The 19,225-nt window shown below is 39.0% G+C and overlaps 1 protein-coding gene across 2 annotated transcripts in view; it reads right to left on the bottom strand.

Moving 5' to 3' along the window:
* The window catches only part of HHAT (hedgehog acyltransferase), a 162,496-nt gene that overhangs the window by 71,377 nt on the left and 71,894 nt on the right, over positions 1 to 19,225 (bottom strand). For both annotated transcript variants that reach the window (XM_055725931.1, XM_055725930.1), the window contains exon 10: positions 12,877 to 13,078. In XM_055725931.1, the coding sequence (XP_055581906.1) occupies positions 12,877 to 13,078 (202 nt within the window). The remainder of the gene's footprint in view (positions 1 to 12,876; positions 13,079 to 19,225) is intronic.

The raw sequence follows: 19,225 nt of genomic DNA, 5'->3' as shown, positions 1-19,225 counted from the left end.
TACCTGAAACAACATAAACACATGCTCAAAACAGACCTACAAAGGCATTCCTAGACAATTAAATTGCTAGCTTTGTAAGCATCAAAACAAATGTTTCCACTGCTAGGTTGTAAAGTGACAAATCTTCAAATACATGACAGCTACAAGCATAAAAATGTAATTTTAACATATTACAGCAAAGTAGATATCTGGTAAATTTAATGTTAGCCCCAGTCAGAACTATATCTATTGTATGATTCAGTCTGAGTCAGCACAAAAATGGGGATAGATAAGCTTCAAGGAAAAGTACTCTGTATCAGGCTGTATGCACAATACAGCAACAGCCAATCTTCCATACATTATGGAAAACATTCATGTATGAAAAGAGAGAGATTTTTCTCTGAAAATTCTGGATGAAAACTAGGGCATCATAGGAGAAGGGTAGATAATATAATTACAAAAATATTCACAGACACTGACAGTTACTTAGTGAAACAACTTTTTCCCTTTCTAATACTTTGCATCTCCAAAGCTGCCCAAGGACTTCCAAAACATTCTTCTTCAGTTCACACACAGGTAGAGGATATCTTGTCTCCTCCAGAAATGCACATGCAGGAATGTGTGGTCCAATATATGAAAAACATAAGCCTTTTCAGAATGTTTAAGTGTATGTGCACAGAGAAAACGTTCAAAATCTTGCTGCTGCATCCATGTTAACAGCCAAGTTTAATAAGGAGCAGTTATGATCATGCTAGCTTGAACTTCTGTGTTAAGTCACCAAACTTACCCTCTTCTTACACCATGTTCATTAATTCTAATTGAGCTGTAGCTTATCTACAGGGAAGTCTCATCAGATCTACCTTTCACTCTTCCTCTGTCTACCAAACTTATTTGTCAACTCTATAGAGGACCAGTTTTAATTAGGAAGGGGAGGAATAATCTTCTGGTAAAGCTGTAGAAAGTGTTAGAGATGGACAACCCATCAGACCGGGTGAGTTTGTGAGGTCTGCCTGGTTTACAACCCAAAGCAGTATGACTAAGACAAACAATATGAAGAGCTGAAAGAGCTCTGCCACTTTTTTTTTAAAAAATGAATACAGTTACTAACTAACTAAATAAATAAAACTGTCACATAGAATACATCATCCTCTACAAAAGTTCTGTATGTTAAACAATACAAGTTAACTGTAGTACAGACCATAAAAGCCTTTAGTCATTTATAAGGTATAAGGGAGCAGTTTAAGACAGAAACAGCTTAGACAAACACTGAACCCTTTCTGGATTTTGCTGTAGCTAATTTCCATTAACTTTGCTAGGCACGGATCCAAAAAACTGTACACATTTTCCTGAGGGTCTTTGATATCTACACAGCTTTTACCCAGATGCAACTGAGGTAAAAAAACCCAACCATTCTTCAAATATCTTGTCATCCAAAAAAAGCTAACTATGAAAATACCTGAGCAGCTATTGTGCTCAAATTAATACACTGGAAGCATTAATTTACCCATGAAAAAGGAATGAGGCTGGTCTAGATAATCCATAATAACATTTGTGATTTAAATATCTACCAGCATGTGGATTTTTCTGAATATACAGCAAGTTGTTTTCATCAAAGCAGACAAAATTAAAAAAAAACCTCCACGCCCACAACTCTTCATTATGCTATTTAATGCTTTTAACAGTATGTTCCATTGCAACAATACAAGCAGCTGCTATGGATTTGTGGTGTTTCTCTGGATTTTACTGCTGCCTCTTTCTCGTCTTTTCCTGTTGGAAATACAGCCAGAAGATAGAGTGACAAAAGAGCACCTAGTGTTAAAATTACAACGAAGCTGTGGCTGCCTGGCCGAAACCCTTACATTTGCATCCTTCCTCAATGCTCCATCTTACTTGTAATCTGGCATCAATTCTTCGTCGTGGTTTACTTTTAGTAATCACCGCCACCCCCATCTCCCCACACACTGTGAAATAAATGGACTGTAGCATTTAAACTACAAAGAAAAAAATAGACATATTGTCAGGATACTCAGTCCAAAGGCATGCGGCATGACGTAGGAGGTGACTTATCAAAGGTTGGCTCAGGCTACCTTTCCTGAAACTGAATGAAGTTTGGGTTATTATTCCAATCCAATTCCTGCTGTAAATGAAGATTAGCCTCAGACATTTTTGCTAGACATTGGGAAAAACCTCTCTCTGCACACTATTGGGTCTAGCAAACCTTGGTGCCATCAGATCTCTCTCAACTGGGCCTTCTCAGTCATCTTACAAAAGTAAGTGATACTACCATGTAGCGGGCTACCTTGAAAAATAAATCTGTGTATGTGTTTGAGAGGGGTAGATGATGACAGGTGTGAAGAGGATTTGCATGGTCCAAACATTCCCATTCCTAAATCCATTTCCAGTTACACATGCATGCCACATTTAGCCTCTGAGTGAAAACCAAGCCAGAAATAGGAAGCTTGTATAATGGCTGTTTCTTGAGAAAGATAGCTTGTGAGAACAACATGCACCAGAAGAGATCATTCAGGTTAGAATTAAGAGTCAAATTAAAGGACATGATGGAATTTTGAGTTCAGAAAGGTTGAGAGAAAATACTTATTTCGTTTACTTTGCAAGGTAATTACAATACTACTAAGTGCAAAACCAACAAACGTGACAGAAGAAGTGGCTTCAGATAGCAAGCATCATTTAAAAGAACTTCCCTCTAAGGTGAGTTGGAGCTAATCAAAATAAATTTGCCTTTTCTCTTATTTACAGGACCATGTACAATGTTATTACTGAATGGCATAGAAAGATGAAATAGAGGGTCCAGAAGTGTTTTTCCTAAATGCCTTTACATCTCCTAGCTAGACAGAAATACTACAGTGCTACAGAAAATACATTGGGGAATACTAACGAGAATAAGTCATCCACCCCACTACATGGAAGTTGAGGTGGCACCCAAGACCGAATTCTGTACAGCAGTCAAAACTAGGCAGTCTTATACAAAATACCGCACTGAAGTCTTTTTTTTACAGAAATATATTCCCTAGTATTTTATCAGGGACCCAATCCCACATCTTCCCACAGCTACCATTCTTAAACTTCTTCTAGCAACAGTGGCAGCATGGCGATTTGGCATGTCCCAAATGCTTGTTGTTGAGAGGGCTGATTAATACATTTGCAGTAGCTTGTTCTGGGAGCAGGTCACATGTGTCACACTGTTTTAGAGAGGGCTCAGGAACTGGGGTGCATATTTTCCACATACTGCAAACCCAGCATAATGGCAGAATGACATGTGTCAAGAAGCCTCCCCTGACAAACAGTAGCTGCTACATTCCTGGCAAGTGCTCAGAAGATGGGAAATATCTGTGTGTGCTGCATTTGCAACACATCTCACTTACATAGCTGCTCTGGGACAGATTAAAGAAAACTTCTACATAAAGTCATTGACATTATCAAGCTTGCTCATACTAAAAATACTTTAACAAGTCCCATGCAAGGGAATTAAATTTGCTGCAACTTCAACAAGCGTCCATTATCGTGGAATAAAATAGAGATTCACAAGATTTATTCCTTTTTGAACTACCTTTCCAGACTTGACAACCCAAGCACATGGCAAAATAAAAACGTATGGTGAAATTGGAGAAGCAGCTAAATATTTCTTATGGGAACATATGCATCGTAGAATAAGACTGTCAGATACTATGGCCAGTGACATGAAACATGTGCTTGATACTACAAACTGCAACACTACAGGTTACATTATTTATTTCCATCTGCCTTTGGCTTTTGAAGGGTCAAAATAATCCAGTAAAATTTTTAGAAGCATTGTCTTTTTTTAAACATATAATATTTAATTACTACCTGTTCTGCAGATTTCAACCTCCCCCCACCCTTAAACATATCAGCCAACTTATCCAGACTATATACAAACTGCACTACTTCCTGTGTTGAAGAAATCAAGAAAGTTAATGAATATAACACCTAGCCCTACATTATCTTTCACTGTCTCTCCTAGTGTATGAGAGGACATTAAGCATGCTTTCTACCCTTACTAAAGCTCCATCTTTTCAATTTCCTGAAGGTTTTTACTAAGGAAGCAATACTTAAAAGCTAATGTAATGTTGACACCCATTTACACCACAAAATCTAAATGAACTATTTTTTGCAACGGTCTGTTACATAGAATTTGCAAGAATTGGGGGGGGGGGGGAGGGGACAAGTGTGTAAAATATTTGTGGGTAAAGTTGCTACACTACAGAACGGACATAGGTGGTGCCATTATGCGAATCAGGAAGATGCGTGGAAAAAAACTCAAGTTGTTTGCTGGGGTTTCTTTTACCAGAGCAATTTAAGGATCTGAACTTTGATTTTCACCCCGTTACATCACTACTGGAGAGTAAGGGCTGAATTAGTTTACTTCTCTACAGAAGCCACAGACACCACCTAATCTTGTGCTTCTAAGTGCTTTCTTTTAGAAAAATGTTCTTAGGTAAATGACAGGCCAACTCTTCAATGTCTATCCCTGAAACCTGGTAATCATCCCATTACTGCAAGGGTGAACACCTCAATGCATGCCTTGAATCTGGGTCATCCGCAATGCAGCCATTTGCCAAAAATAACGGGACAGCATAAAAACAAGAGCACGGGTGAAATGCTGAAAGACAGCGAGGAGCAGATGGGACGGTGGGAAGGGAAGCAACACATCCTGACTAACAGTTACTGGCTATTTTATCTATCTGCAGTTAGGCACACTGAAAATGGAGGGCAGGGTGTGACTGAGCAGCTGGGGGAGCAGATGGGATGGAGGAAAGGCTGAAAATTGTGACAAAGCTCTGCCAAACAGAATGTCAATTCATTTCATTTTTAAAGTGAGCAGTAGAAATTAAGATGGGTTGGGTCCAAGCAGTGGGGCAACTTCTAAAAATGTTTGTTAATAAACATGGTCAATGGGTAATAGTGACAAAAACGTGTTTGAGAGTGCAGAAATGAAGGGAGGGACTACATGTGCTAACTAATGTTGGTAGAAGTTAGGGTCAAAGAGCAGCAGGAGCAAGGGAAAGGCAGCTGAGAGGCTGACATGTCAATATAATACCTACACCTGCACTCTGAAGCTCAGGGGCAGATGATGAATAGAGTACAAACTGTACCACAGAACAAAAAAAAAATCAACAGAAATAAAGAATTCTGGTTGAATGCACATGCAAAATATCCATTTATTAAATAATCCAAAAGAAATTGTGGAATCCCCAGAGCTGTAACAGTAACAAAATAAGGAACACGCTGGCAAGCAGAAAGTGAACAAGATGTGCTACCAGATCTTATCCATCAACAACTGTCACACCAAATGGAAGAATAAATTTAACTTCCTATCAACACATACTATACTCTTCAGTAATCACGGCTATCATTCCCGTTTGCTCCGTTCTTCAACTAGCTCTAATAGCTCTAACCCAGAATCAGTCCCCTTTACTTTGCTCTATTTTTCTGGCGTTTTATTTTGCTTGCAGTTGCTCCTTCCCTTCTCCCCAAGTTAACCTATGGCCTGAGATCATCTTCTGTTTCTTTTCAAAGTATATACTTCTCTTCCAAAGCAAAGGTAAAAATTAGCTCCTGGAAGGTTCACACAAGAAGGTGGGAACTGACATTTTTCCAAGAAACAGGATGATGCAAATGACCTGTAATTCCCTAAATCCCTCCTATAAAAAGAGGACCACACTAGTAAAATCAAGCAGCTGTCAGTTAAGAAGTATTTTCACAAGTAGAATTTGTGTCTGAATTTAGGAATAAATGCTATATATAGTGTTTGAGAAGATACTCATCTTCTCTATTGATGTCTTACTAAACATTCACTCAACAGAACACTGTCTTGCACTAGCACCAGTTCATTTTTAGATTTTCTAAAAGTTCTACATTTAGAGCATCTCTCAGCAAACAGCCAACCCCGCCCTTCTGTTTGAAGAAAGCCTCCTACCAGCTCGTATGTATGCACTACACTTACAGATGCATGTGTCAAAGTTTGACATACACAGAAGTAAATTTCTGTACTTGCTCCTACACTTACTCTTCACCCTCAAAGAACCTGCACAAACATTTTTTTTTTAAAGTGGCAGCTTGTGCAAAGTGCAAAATGAACAGCATTGGAATGCACCATCCTCTCTTCCGTTTTATGTTTATAGCTGAGAATTTAACCAAGTAATGGTAGTGTATGTACTCCCTTCAACGCATCTCAGCTCTCACCAAGGAGGATATGCTGAGAGTGCCATGCGCTGTGTCCAGGTCCTTGACATCCTTATTTTTGTTCTTCTGATTCCTATTCTCCCCATTCTGGTTGTCTCAGTTCCCTCATTCACATTTTAACATTTTTACCTTTTAAAAGGACCTAACTTCACCAGTCATTAGTGCTGCATTTTGGTCCTGCCCTTACGGGCCTCCCACACTGTCACTGCGAAACTGTTGACAAGTAAATAATACACAGTTATAATCCTCATGGAGACATCTGATAAACACTCTCAGCAAATAGAGACCTCGCTTTCCCTGTGGCGAGCTTCTGTAGCTCAAGGCATGGCAGAAAGACAAGAGTACACCATTCCTCAGTACTTATAACTTGTATTTCCATAACTGCTGACATCTATTGTCTGAGCTAATTCTTGGGGTGAACAGAGGGAGACTGTATTCATGTACCAGCAACAAAGTGCATAATCAGCACCACTGTGCCTTGTTTTCATTGTGTAGTGTGACTTACTTTCTTTTCAAACTGTATTATGGCCTGAGCACCAGAATACTGCCTGATGTCTCCAGAACAGAAGAGGAAGTAAATAATGCTGGTAGGTGGGAGAAACTTTTTTTGTTATGACAAATGAGCAGCTATGCAAGGGGGTTCCCAGCTGACACTGTGGTCTGAAGCAGAGCAGCAATCATCTGGTTAAAAACAGATGGGAAAATCACAACAGTTTCTTCACTGCTGTCATCAAAAATAATACTTCTTGCACAGATTTGACAAAAAAGAGATGCCTGTACTCAAGAGGTATGAAACAATAGAACATTATCTCTGAAATCTTACTGCAGCCACTTTTGTCATTCACTGTATAATAAACCTGGATCATGTTTGTCCATCACACAAAACACCACCTACTAGATTTTTCAGTCTTTGTTACTGAGCCTGAGGAAAGAAGATCCCCCAGTTAAGAAAACCAGAGCCTGAGTGCAAGTCTGTGTCCGTGTGTGTACATGTGTGTGCATTTTTAGCACAGCTCTCAAAACGTTTAGGGATATACTTCCATGAAGACAAATGAACCCTGAAAAGAGGGTGAAGAAGAGAAAAAAATAAAATCAAACAAAAGCTGAAACATGTAAAAAATTATGTGAGTCAGAATTATTGCTGGAAAAGCTAAAAGTCAGAGGAAAAAAACCTAAGATGCATCAGCCAGCCCATATTCACCCTTGATGGTCATTCAGCAGCTCCGTACAAACAGCACCTCAATACTCAGCTTGCTGCTCCTAGGTACCATGCACCCAGACCAGTTGTCACAAGTCTGCCCTGGCTAACATCCACATCTAGGGAAAGGGGTATTCATTGATTTTGGGTCAGAGTACACCTACATTCGATAGTAGAGATTTCTGGTGAGAGCAATAATATGGCTGAGCTCACGGCTGGGGATGGAGTCAAGCTCCCATCCACTGGTCTGGGTTTTGACATTATGGGTGATAACCTATATCTCAAAAACCAATTCTGCACTCTGGAAGAGTCTGATTAAAGGACTTTGTTCAACTACCCCAGCTTACATTCTTACAGATTCTCAGTGGAGTGACAAACCCAACAGAAGTCTACAGCAAGCACATAAAGAGGTTATGAAGAAAGCATCATTGGCAATTCTTGACACTTAATTGAATCAGCATGTTGAAATAAAAATACATATGAATTACACAAAACTAAGGGTAAAAAAGAAAAGGCCAGACAGGCTTGACATTAGTAGATCAGTGATACAAATATTCTTTCCACTAAATAAAGAAAAATTAAGATCAAAGACAAGTGTGTGCTGAAGAACAGCTGAGAAGGGTCTTTATTTATAAATACAAGGATCTTATGAAAGATCTAATCTTGCAAGGGAAGTATGTTTGTTGACCACCTTGCACAAGTTCCTAATGTTTGGTCAGATATTGCCTCAGTCAGCTGCAGAAGGAAGCTTTACAGTTATCTCATGACAGTTTAAGTTATACTTGCAAAAATAAATTCTGCCATTAAAGGAGATAATTATATATTTGTTCAACATACATAAGATGTGGCTGTGAAATTCACAGGAATCTTTATCTGGCTAGGCTGAATTTGGGCCCTAACATAGGGCTGAGGAATTACTGCAGCAGAACACAGCTGGTTTCTTTTTCCCACTGAGTTTAAATATGGAGGGTCTGCCTCCATTTTATATATATATTTAATATAATTTTATATAAAGATTATAATATGAATATAAAATTATATAATAAAAATGCTGTATTGCTTATGTACATTTGCAAGGGGGAGGAGGTTCTAAATAGTCAAGCTCCTCCTCTTCCACTTCCTTTCCTTGGCTTTTTTCTCTTACATGGTACTGCTTTGGGTGCTTTTCAGATTCCTCTCCATGAGACAAATCATCTAGCAATAAAATAACCAGAGGAAGTAATGCTTTCTGCTGGGGTGAAGAGCTAGGTCAGCTCAGCAAAGATTCCAGCAGCAAGGCACGCAGAGGAGGAAGTGGTGAGACTCAAGGAAGGGAGGAAAGAGAAATGAAACTTTGACCCTTTCAATAGCAGTGAGCTCTTAGCTCTTAATTCTCTGTCAAACCACAGCCCAGAGGTCAGGCTCACCATTCAATACCTTTCCATGCTCCACACCAGCTGTCTGCAGGATCACTGCATAATACACAACCTATTATGAGTAACTAGTAACTTTAATGCACACAGCAGACGAAACAGAGCAGACAAACGAGGGAAGAAAACAGACCAAAAGCCCCTTACCACACCTAGCTTTTTGAAAATTCTGTTCTCTGTGAAGCTATGCCAGTTGTCACTGAACACATCTCTGGTACCTAAAACAATGGTGAGTTTTAACTACAGACATAAATGTATGGAGTTCATTCTTTTGGGGAAAACAAAAATAACCTAACACACTAACCTAAAACATGGTCATCATACAAAACAGTTCCGCTTTCGCAAAGGGGGCTCGAAAAAGCAATTATAGTGTACTGAAATGGACTTAATTAGTGCACCTCATTTCAGTCATAAATGAAAATGTAGAAATCAAAGTATTTCATACTTCAAAAAAAATCAAAACACTTACAAGGATAGGACAAATCACTTTAAAAAAAGCCGTGCTTAAAATTAGCCGGTTTGTCAAATTGAATTGTTTATGGTATACTTAGTTTCTTACTAAATAAAGCTAGAAATAACATCTTAAACTAGAAATCCATCATAACATGACTTTTAGAAGAGAGATCTTTGTCTCAATTTAGAAGATTCATACTAGACTGAATAAGATCTTTTCACTTTACGAAAGAACGAAGATGATAAATGTTGCTGTTTCAATTTATATTAGAATATTAATTTTAACAGTCTTCCAACTTCACCCCCTTTGCTACATCTTCTTTTGGATGATTTCCAAATACTTATATTTTTAAAAATCCATTAATTTAAAGATGTTGTCAGGTATTCTAAGGTTTAAATCATTCTAAATCTATTTTTATACCAAGATCTAATTTCTTATATAGATCTGTATCTCATTTTCAAGAAGGAAAAAAAAAAAAAAATCACTGGAAGAATGATAGCCATTAGCATTTTCTTTCAAAAATCTTACACATTATTTATTAAAAGTCAATACAAATTCTGTCATTGATTTTGACCAAGTTACTACTGGAGTCTCTGTTCATGTGTAAGAAATTGATACAGAATCAGTGGTACAAAGCACCACTATGGGTCTAATGTCTCTGAAAAAGTTTTTAAAAAAACGCCACCAAAACTGATAAAAACACAAAGAACCTTCTCCACTTTAATATAAAGTTCCCAGATATACCCTAGCTTATGTTGGTTTATATACAATGTTTTAATGAAAAGACAATGTTACTTAATTCAGATTTAACCTACTGATATCTACAAGTAATCTCTAGGGGAACAAAGATATGCAGGTAACTTCTCACAACATGACTCACTGAAACATTCCAGTTCAGAGCAGCATGAGCTGAGAAGAATGTAGGAAGGAGCATCAGCTCTTTTAGATCTGAAATCAGGAAGCCAGACATGGATTTGCAACCAGTACAAATGAGGTTTCAGATCCATTTTTTTTTTTTGGTCAGGAAATACACTATTTTCAGTAAATATTTGTTTACATGCTGATTTTACGTTTCACAAAAAATGCCCAGGCTTCATTGTGCATTCTAGTTCAATATGCCTGAGATGACATTTAAAACCTGTCAGACTGCTACAAAAGTGTTATTTACCCATACTGAGCTATGTTTCAAATGCTGAGGTTTAAACTACTATCAAATAGGCATAAATACAGGGTCCAATTCTTTTTATATATATTCTTAGTCAGTACAAGGATTCAGTGAAAGACTCAAGCATACTTTATTTAGATTTCTAAATCTTTCTTTTGCAAGAGAATTGAGGCAATACAGTGAGGGGGGAAGGGATGCAGTTTTGAAGTTGATATAATCCTTGTTTTTCTTTGTGAGCCATTTTAAAAACAGAGCAGAATTAGAACTCAATTTATTCTTTGAGATTCTTTTTATACTCTACTAATTAAATGCCTCCTGCTCAACTGAATTATGTAACTCAACTTTAACAACAATATATGAGGAAGTTTGGTAAATAGAATGGGTTAAAAAAAAAGGATGAACCTGTGCTTTGTATTTTTTCAGAAACTCATCTGCTATTCTGGAGACAAAAATAAACTTTCCTTTTCAAAAATAGCCTTCAAGAGCCAACACAGCAAGTGAGTGAAGCACAAGAATGCAAAGGATTTCAGCTTGTCAACAGATGACAGTTAAGTGAAAAACCTATCTCCCCAGAATGGGGTTCTCAACCCCACAGTGACTAGGCTTGCAGCACACCTCTCACTGGGATAAGATTGTGGGAATGCTTCCAAAAGCCAGATTACAAGGGAAAAAAAATGAAATTTATAAAGGGCATTAGGGAATTTGCAGTTCATTTTAAAGGTAACTGATAGTTCTCATAGAATGTCACATCACTCCACCCCTTGATAAGAAGGGTCAAAGTCCAACTACTCATCTGCTCCCCAGTCTCAACATTCAAGAAGAAAATTAGTATTTGTTAGAAGAGTGAAGAGCAAGCAATGAGGGGCAGTTTGCAAAGACTGTAGCTCATGTTGTAGAGAAACCTTCAAGGCACAAGGCAAAGCATGACTCAGACATAACCAAATGTAGCAAGATCTGCATAATGCACTAATTCTGATGCCAAAACTATTCATATTAAAAATGCTGGCTTCAGAAAAATTTCAGGGAAAGATGTGAAAGTGTCTTCTAAGGAAGGTCTGCAGTCATGTTTCCAAACAGAAATGGAGAAGAGGGCAGACATGGAAGACATTGGATAGGCCTTTAAAAACACTGCATGAAAACAAAGAGGAAGGAAAGGGGTAAAATGCACGTGGTTCATTGTTAGCAAGTTAATTTATAAAAAGAACACCACTACTGCCAGCATCAGTTAACTCTACTTATAACTACTTGTTAGAAATTGATCCACATATAACCCCATATTCATAATGCCACAACCTTGTCATTTCTATGTTATTTAACCACTTAATTCCTTAAGAGTTGCTTTAAAATTTTTGATACAGCCCCTACATTTGTATTTCCTCATACAGCTCTATGCCTAAAAAACTGTCGTCTTCCAGCCCAGAGACAAACATATGCAGCCGGTCAGATGGCAAAGCTCAGTTTCACCCTAGAGGGAGGATTAATGGATCTGATAAACTCATTCTCTAGGAAGGAAAAAAGCTGCAGCCAGACTGTTACTGAGTTTGCAGTGATGGACAGTTGGATGATACAAGGTAGCACTGACTGTTATTGGCTGCTAAATTACTTAGCTGTATCATTTGCCACACATGGGATGCCACAACAGTGAAAACTGAGATGGGTGGGATGGAGAACAAGCATAATTACTTGAGCATCAGGACTTCATCAGGCTGCAGAGTGAGTCACCACCACCACATTATATAGGAGTACAAATTTTGTGTACTTATCACTACTAAGGAAGCAAAACTTAGGCATTGTTCATTCTTACAAACAGTGATTAAAAGATTTGGGATTTAATATTGAGCAAACCTGCAGAGTAAAATGACCATCAAAATTAAAACAGTACTTTTTGCATATGATTGCATGTCAAAGAATTTTTTCCTTTGGAAATGACAGTATAAAGAACAAAAGAATAAGTAAAGTGAAAATATCAGAGGTCTTCAAAGCAAAATAATATTTTCTTTACTTGGCTCTTCAGTGGCATAAGATTTCCCAGTGCAAGCTTGTTTCCAGATGCAAGCAACTGCTATACAAGCATTTGTCTAGGAAACAAATGGCTAGAAATGTACACTCCTAATTTTAGTGAAGATTAATATTTTAAGGCCATCCTGAGTGAAATCAGAACACAAACGTTAAAACTGGCTTCTGTTCAGCCATATAGACGACAAGCAGTTGCTTACGCTAGGACTGCAGAGGAAGACCATGCATATTGCAGAGTTTGCTTTGCTGGTATTTTGCAATATTCTATTTATATGGCTTACCTCAAATACTGGAGTGTAAGCAAGGGAATGCTAACTCTTTTAACTGTTATCCACAACTTTTAATCTAGATTAAAACAAACTAGTAACCAGGAACTTCAGAAGGGCATGCTGCCAGGAAACAAGAAAGTCAAATGAAGAGAGATTCAACTTACAATTAGATCTTGAATAAATGAAATAGAAAGTATCCTCTTGACGCCATTTTCCACAATTACTCCAAGCCAATTAAGTGCACCCCAGTACCATAGGTAACTCTGTCCTCCATGCCAATAGCTTACAAAGGCAAACGTGAGCGCTGTGGAAAAGAGTGTTCCCAGCAGACTGGACTGAGATCCTCCCATCGGAACATAAATGTACCTGTAGGTGAAACAACAGATAACAATGCTATTAAATAGTTCACAGAATTCTCAGAAGAACATCCACTACAGAACTAATCTGTTATTTTGTGGCATCGAAAAAAATAATTTGAATAATTGCCTGACATTCTCTATTTACAGAGCTTGCCCTAGTTTCGGGAAAGCTGTAGACAACTTCACGAAATATGTGCATGCCACCATTCTGCAAAAAGACTATTTTGTGGTCACAGGAATTCTGCATTAGCCAAATGTATAGCACAAACTATATTCTCAGAATTGCAAAAGACAAGTGGTTCAGGCTTTTTAAACTCCAGCAGTTCTAAGCCAACTTACATACATAGAAATTACATGAATCTTCATGTGAATTTAATTTTAGGAATCTTAAAAAAATTTAAAACATTATATAAAGTCATACATATAGTCATTGCCCATAGAATGTTTTCCGTTTGTCAGAAACGTAGACATATATAAGCTTATTTTTAAAACCTTGTAATTTCTTTCTTTTTAAATCTTCCATTAAAAATTATATGAGCTGAAAATATTTTCTATCTGGTTCTCGTATTATACTCTCAGGATCATGCCTGCCTAATAAACTTCAGAGCGCATGTACCAAAAAAAACCCTCAAAACCTATATGAAGCATCCTGCATGCAATTATATTCTGTATTTAAACTGAATCCAGGAGTCAGAACCTTAGTCTTTAACTGATGCTTACAGATGTCCAGAAAGCAGCGCTTGTTCAGTAAAAATACCAGAAGCAATGGGATTCTGAAAGCTGGCACTGTTTTGTGGGTCACTTCCTGCCTGCCTGGAGAGCTACTTCCACTCCTCGTATTTTCCAAGTAGGTTTGGCCACTGGCTAGCCTTTATCTGAAAAAGTCAAATGTTTCTGTCAACACTTAGAAGAAGCTCATCAGAGAATGTAGTCACCATCCAGCTCATTGGTACCAGCAAGTAGATGCAATATACAAGAACTGCCAGTGACAGCTCTCCTCAGCTGTCATTCCTTTGGCACAATGCACTGTACTTATATTTGAGACTATTCCTACTTGCTAAGATAATTAAAGGTAATCTTTTTGCAGTGAAATTTTTATCTCTGGTTGTCAGTTTTTGCAGAAATAAATACTACCTTAAAAAATTAAAAGGGAAATTAACATAGTGCTTTATTTCTGATCTTAGGAAGTAAGAAAATACAGTAACAAGGTAAAATAAAGTAATGAGAGTATTTAAAAGGTAAACAGAAAAGTAATTAAAAAAACAACAGTCAAATGCTCCAAATTCTCTCTAGAGCATGACATCAATGCACCTTTTTAATTCAAACTGCTACAGGGAACATCTGATTACATTTATAGTGATTTTCAGTATAAGTGTGCTTTTTACTAAGCATATGAAAGTAAATAGAAATTAAGATCAATAGTTTTTATTTATGTTGTGCTTTTCTTCTCTTTCCCCTTCCTGTGTTTTTCTTGAGTCTAGTCTTTTCTCATTACATATATAAAGAAACAGTGTGGCAATAATAGACACTTGGATTTGCAATCAATTTGTCTTACAGCAGAGAAGTATGTCTTAGCAGTCTGTAACTCTGGCATGGAAGGTAACGTGAGCAGAGCCATAGATTTTGCTGCTTTAGCCAAATTCCTCCTATGCAAAGGACTATAGAAATTAAAGACCAAAACAGCTCATCCCCTCTTAGGACATACTTTCCCAATATCTTCCCTCTCTCTTTTAAAAGCCTGATAGTTTTATCCTTTAGGCAGGGCCCATTGCCATTACCAGTTCCTCTTGCAGGCTGGCCAGAGGAGGGCTGGCAGCCCCGCTCTGCAGCCAAGAAGCCACCATCCCAAGCACCGCAGCTCTGTGCCCTTGCGGCCCTGCAAGCACGGCAGTACCTTGTTTCACAGAGCTTCACCCCAGAGGAGCCTGAAACGGGAGACTGCTGGCCCTGCCACTCTCAGATAAGCTCACTCTCCGTTGTGCATTTACTGAAACACAGCATTTCAGAGTAGCCCAGACACCATCAAAGAGACACAACCCTCTGAGACAGAGACCTTACTCTAAGCCCTAAGGAAACCCTTCTGATGACCTCATAGGGTTCTGGGTTAAATCCATGGCACAAGGTAGCTTTTTTACTGCAGAAGCAGCTCTGGGTTTCTGTACAGTCCCTTTCTCCGCACTGAGACAGAGGTATTGTGTAGGCACCAGCCACCCTGTCAGCACTGGCAGCCCCTGCTGGCACTGGCACTGCCAGGAACAGCCCCGCAGCACCAGCTCCATCTGCAATCGCAGCTTAGTTTAGGTTGGCCTAAATGGCTTTCATATTACTGTGCAGATAAAAAGTTATTTTCTGATTTTTAGTATTTAACAACAGCAGCTAGATAATTGAGCTCCAATAACTCTTAATTCTGATGAATGTTCAAGGTCAATGAAGTTTTAACTCCTAGTGAGGCCCATGGAAAATGTGCAACTGAAAATTCATTTGTGCTATCTTTTTGAAGACCCCTATGAAGAGGAAGCCGAAAGGAGTCACATAACTCTTTCATTAAGACTTCAACCTTCCCCTCCAGAACTGCGGAGGATCTGCTTCCTTGCCCAGAGAAGAAATGCAAAGCAGAAAGCAACGCCTCTCTCCTTCCCTGCTAGCTACCATAATGCAGCTGGCTGCCATTTCTTGTCACAGGGTCACTAGCTGCTCTCAGACTGCATAGTCTTACTTCCCTTGCCAGGGTATTCCCGCTAGCAATTCTAAAGAAGATATACAGGACTGATGGATGCTGAGTCATTTCTAACAGCTGTGAAGACAAATCTGTATGCTCCCATGTTTTTTACGAATTAAAAACCATGAAAAATCCATTATTACGTTACAGAACACATCAAGAAAAAAAGTATTTGCTACCTCATCATCCATGCACATGACGCATCCACATCATCTACTTGCACATACACGCTTACATTGGCAGGGATGCATACAAGTAATGGGCAACTCGGACAGCACACAGCCGGGGCAGATCCTGGCTCCATGCCAGGCACTTTGTGCTCTCTGATAACACCAAAACTGTCTTGCAAAAGTACCACTGCAAGAGCCTTCATCATTACAAAAATGCACTTTGTTTGTTTTACAGCATCATGGTAGTTCAAAATCTAATTTCTCAGTCTGTATGAGGGGATCGAGTGCACCCTCAGTAAATCTGCAGATGACGCCAAGTTCAGGGGAGTGCTGATCTGCCTGAGGGCAGGCGGGCTCTGTCAGGGGGTCTGGGCAGGCTGGACCGATGGGACGAGGCCAGTTGTAGGAGGCTCAACAAGAAGTGCTGGGTCCTGCCCGTGGGTCACAACAACGCCACGCAGTGCTGAAGGCCTGGGGAAGAGTGGCTGGAAAGTGCCTGGTGGGGAAGGGCCTGGGGTGCTGGTTGAAGGCTGGCTGGACATGAGCCAGCAGTGTGCCCAGGTGGCCAAGGCGGCCAACAGCATCCTGGTTTGTATCAGAAATACTGTGGCCAGCAGGACCAGGGCGGTGACCGTCCCCCTGTACTCAGCACTGGTGAGGCTGCACCTCGAATCCTGTGTTCAGTTTTGGGCCACTCACTTCAAGAGGGACGTTGAGGTGCTGGAGTGTGTCTAGAGATGGGCAGCGATGCTGGTGAAGGGTCTAGGGAACAAGTCTTATGAGGAGCGGATGAGGGAACTGGGGAGAAGATTCAGGGTGGACCTTATTATGCTTTACAGCTATCTGAAAGGAAGTTGTAGCAAGGTGGCTGTCAATCTCTTCTCCCAGATAACAAGCGACAGGAGAAGAGGAAACAGCCTTGAGTTGCACCAGGGGCGGTTTAGATTGGGTATTAGGAAAAACTGCTTCATCGAAATGGTTGTCAAGCATTGGAACAGGCTGCCCAGGGAGGTGTTTAAAAAATGCATAGATGTGGTGCTTGGAGACATGGTTTAGTGGTGGACTTGGCAGTCCTGGGTTAATGGTTGGACTTGATGATCTTAAAAGTTTTTTTCCAACCCAAATGATTCCAGAACTCTCAATACTTTCCCTGTGTGTTTACACAGAAGAGTACTCATTTGATTACAGAAAATTATGTTTACACTAAAGTGTGAGGGAGAATAAACCAAAGAATAGTATTATTGAACCAGATGACTGAAGAAATACATTACTTCTGTATTATCATTTACAACACACATGTACTTTGTAATGTAACAATTTGTTGCAGTTTAACCTCAGCCAGCAGCTAAGCCCCTCTCAGCCCCTCACTCACTCCCCGCAGCAGGATGGGGAAGAAAAGGAGCTTCTTGCAGTACATGAGGAAAGTTTTTCTGGCCTCCAGTTCATTAACAAAATCCCTCAGGAGGGAAGAAGGGAGGCAGGGCAAGAGATATTACAGGGCAATGGCTACTACACTTTGATGTCTTACATATCTGCATGCTTTCCAACTTTTTTCCTTCTTACCAATACTGTCTACCTACAATCTATCCTGCAGTTCCTCTGTACTGAGATTAGAAACTCGGGGGGTTACACAGAGAGCTTGCTGTAGAGTATGCTGATCTGCTGTGCCATATGCAGAATAGCATTACATAAATATCTCATTTTAAGCATCCACACAGCTTTTAAGACTATTCCCATCTCTAATCACTGAAAATCCATGGAGAAGCTCAAAATCCCCAGTTCAGGGACTGTTAGCACATAAAAGTAATCATGGGTCCTCATGGCAGACTAACAAAACTCAAAGAAACACCCTCTTAGCAGAATGTCTTAACAGCTCATAAGTAGATTACACATTTACTGTTGATGTGCAAGGAAGGCAGACTAAGCAGAAAAATGTGGTGTCCAACAACTTATCTTAATGTGCATACAGAACAAGAAAACTCAACAGTTATTTGGTGGTCAGTGAGCCAAAGACAGATACATGAAGGAAAGCAACACAGCATTCTGCAAGGAGAAAAGGATGTTAAGGCAAGTAGATTTGAGGATAGTAATTGGTCATGTACCTCCAGGTTATTTTAGAGGAATAGGTAACACTGGTGCCCCTTAAGATCCATGAAATTACAGACAGGAAGATTAGACCTGTGGAAGACGCTTAGTATCAAAAAATGCAGGCCAGTATTTAAAAATAAAACATCAATTTCAGAGATCAAAAGTCAATCCCTGACAAAACTTCAGAGGTAAAATTTGAAGGTAAAAGAACAAAAGAATTCTAGGCAGGCCGTCAGAGAGGAACTTGTGAATGCCACAGGCCAGGCTCTGCCAACCATTCCTAGGCTGGGTAGACCTCCCTTAAGGACAACAAGTAACAACACTTCATGTTGTTAAGAAGAAAAAGTTGTGCATAGTAGGTTAAGAGAAGGGGGAAGAGAATTCCATATAGATTAAATATCTCAAAACATCTGGGGGGCATCTAAGGCACATAAATACAAACCAATATCGAGAGAACATTATACAGTAAAAATTATTTGGACACACACACCTGCCATGACCAAAACATACATTCTTAGCCTTCCCTTCCCAAGGCAAAGATGCTCTCAGTTTTAAACACGTTTCTATAGACTCTGCTTTGATTTCAAACTAAAACTTACATGCTATTAAACGTGTTACTTTCACAAGCAAAGCATAACTGTGTATGTCTTCTGAATAACCAAGTGCCTTACTTATAGTCATACTTATGGTAACTTAAATCAGTTTATCCACAGCCAGCAAGCTGTTCCATATACACAACTTAATCTTAATTTTAACTCACTTAGTGAACATTAGAGAATTAGATAAAATATCTAAATGGTAGCATTTAAATCCCTAAAGTAACATAAAGACAAACACAGTAGCTGAGGTATTTAAAAGTGACATTTACTTACAGAGAAAAACTTTTAAATCCAATAACTTACATTTTGTTAGTTTTCTTGAAGTGGTAATCTACACAACAATCATAAGAGATCTGACAATCGTTCCACTGGAAAATGCATAGCTTCTTTTCTTTCAGTGGCATATACATTATAAAGTTTTTATTCTGATAGCTTCATAAAACCACTAAGAGGAGCATTTTATAACCAGTTAAGAATCGCTCTGAAGGGCTTTTATTCCTTAAGGCCTCTCAATACGCTGCTCTTACATCCACATGGATGTAATTTTAAACATATTTAAATCTTGAAGAAAGTGCACC

Source organism: Falco cherrug, chromosome 13, assembly GCF_023634085.1.
Source record: "Falco cherrug isolate bFalChe1 chromosome 13, bFalChe1.pri, whole genome shotgun sequence".
Classification (NCBI taxonomy): domain Eukaryota; kingdom Metazoa; phylum Chordata; class Aves; order Falconiformes; family Falconidae; genus Falco; species Falco cherrug.
This window is presented reverse-complemented; position numbering and strand designations above follow the sequence as displayed.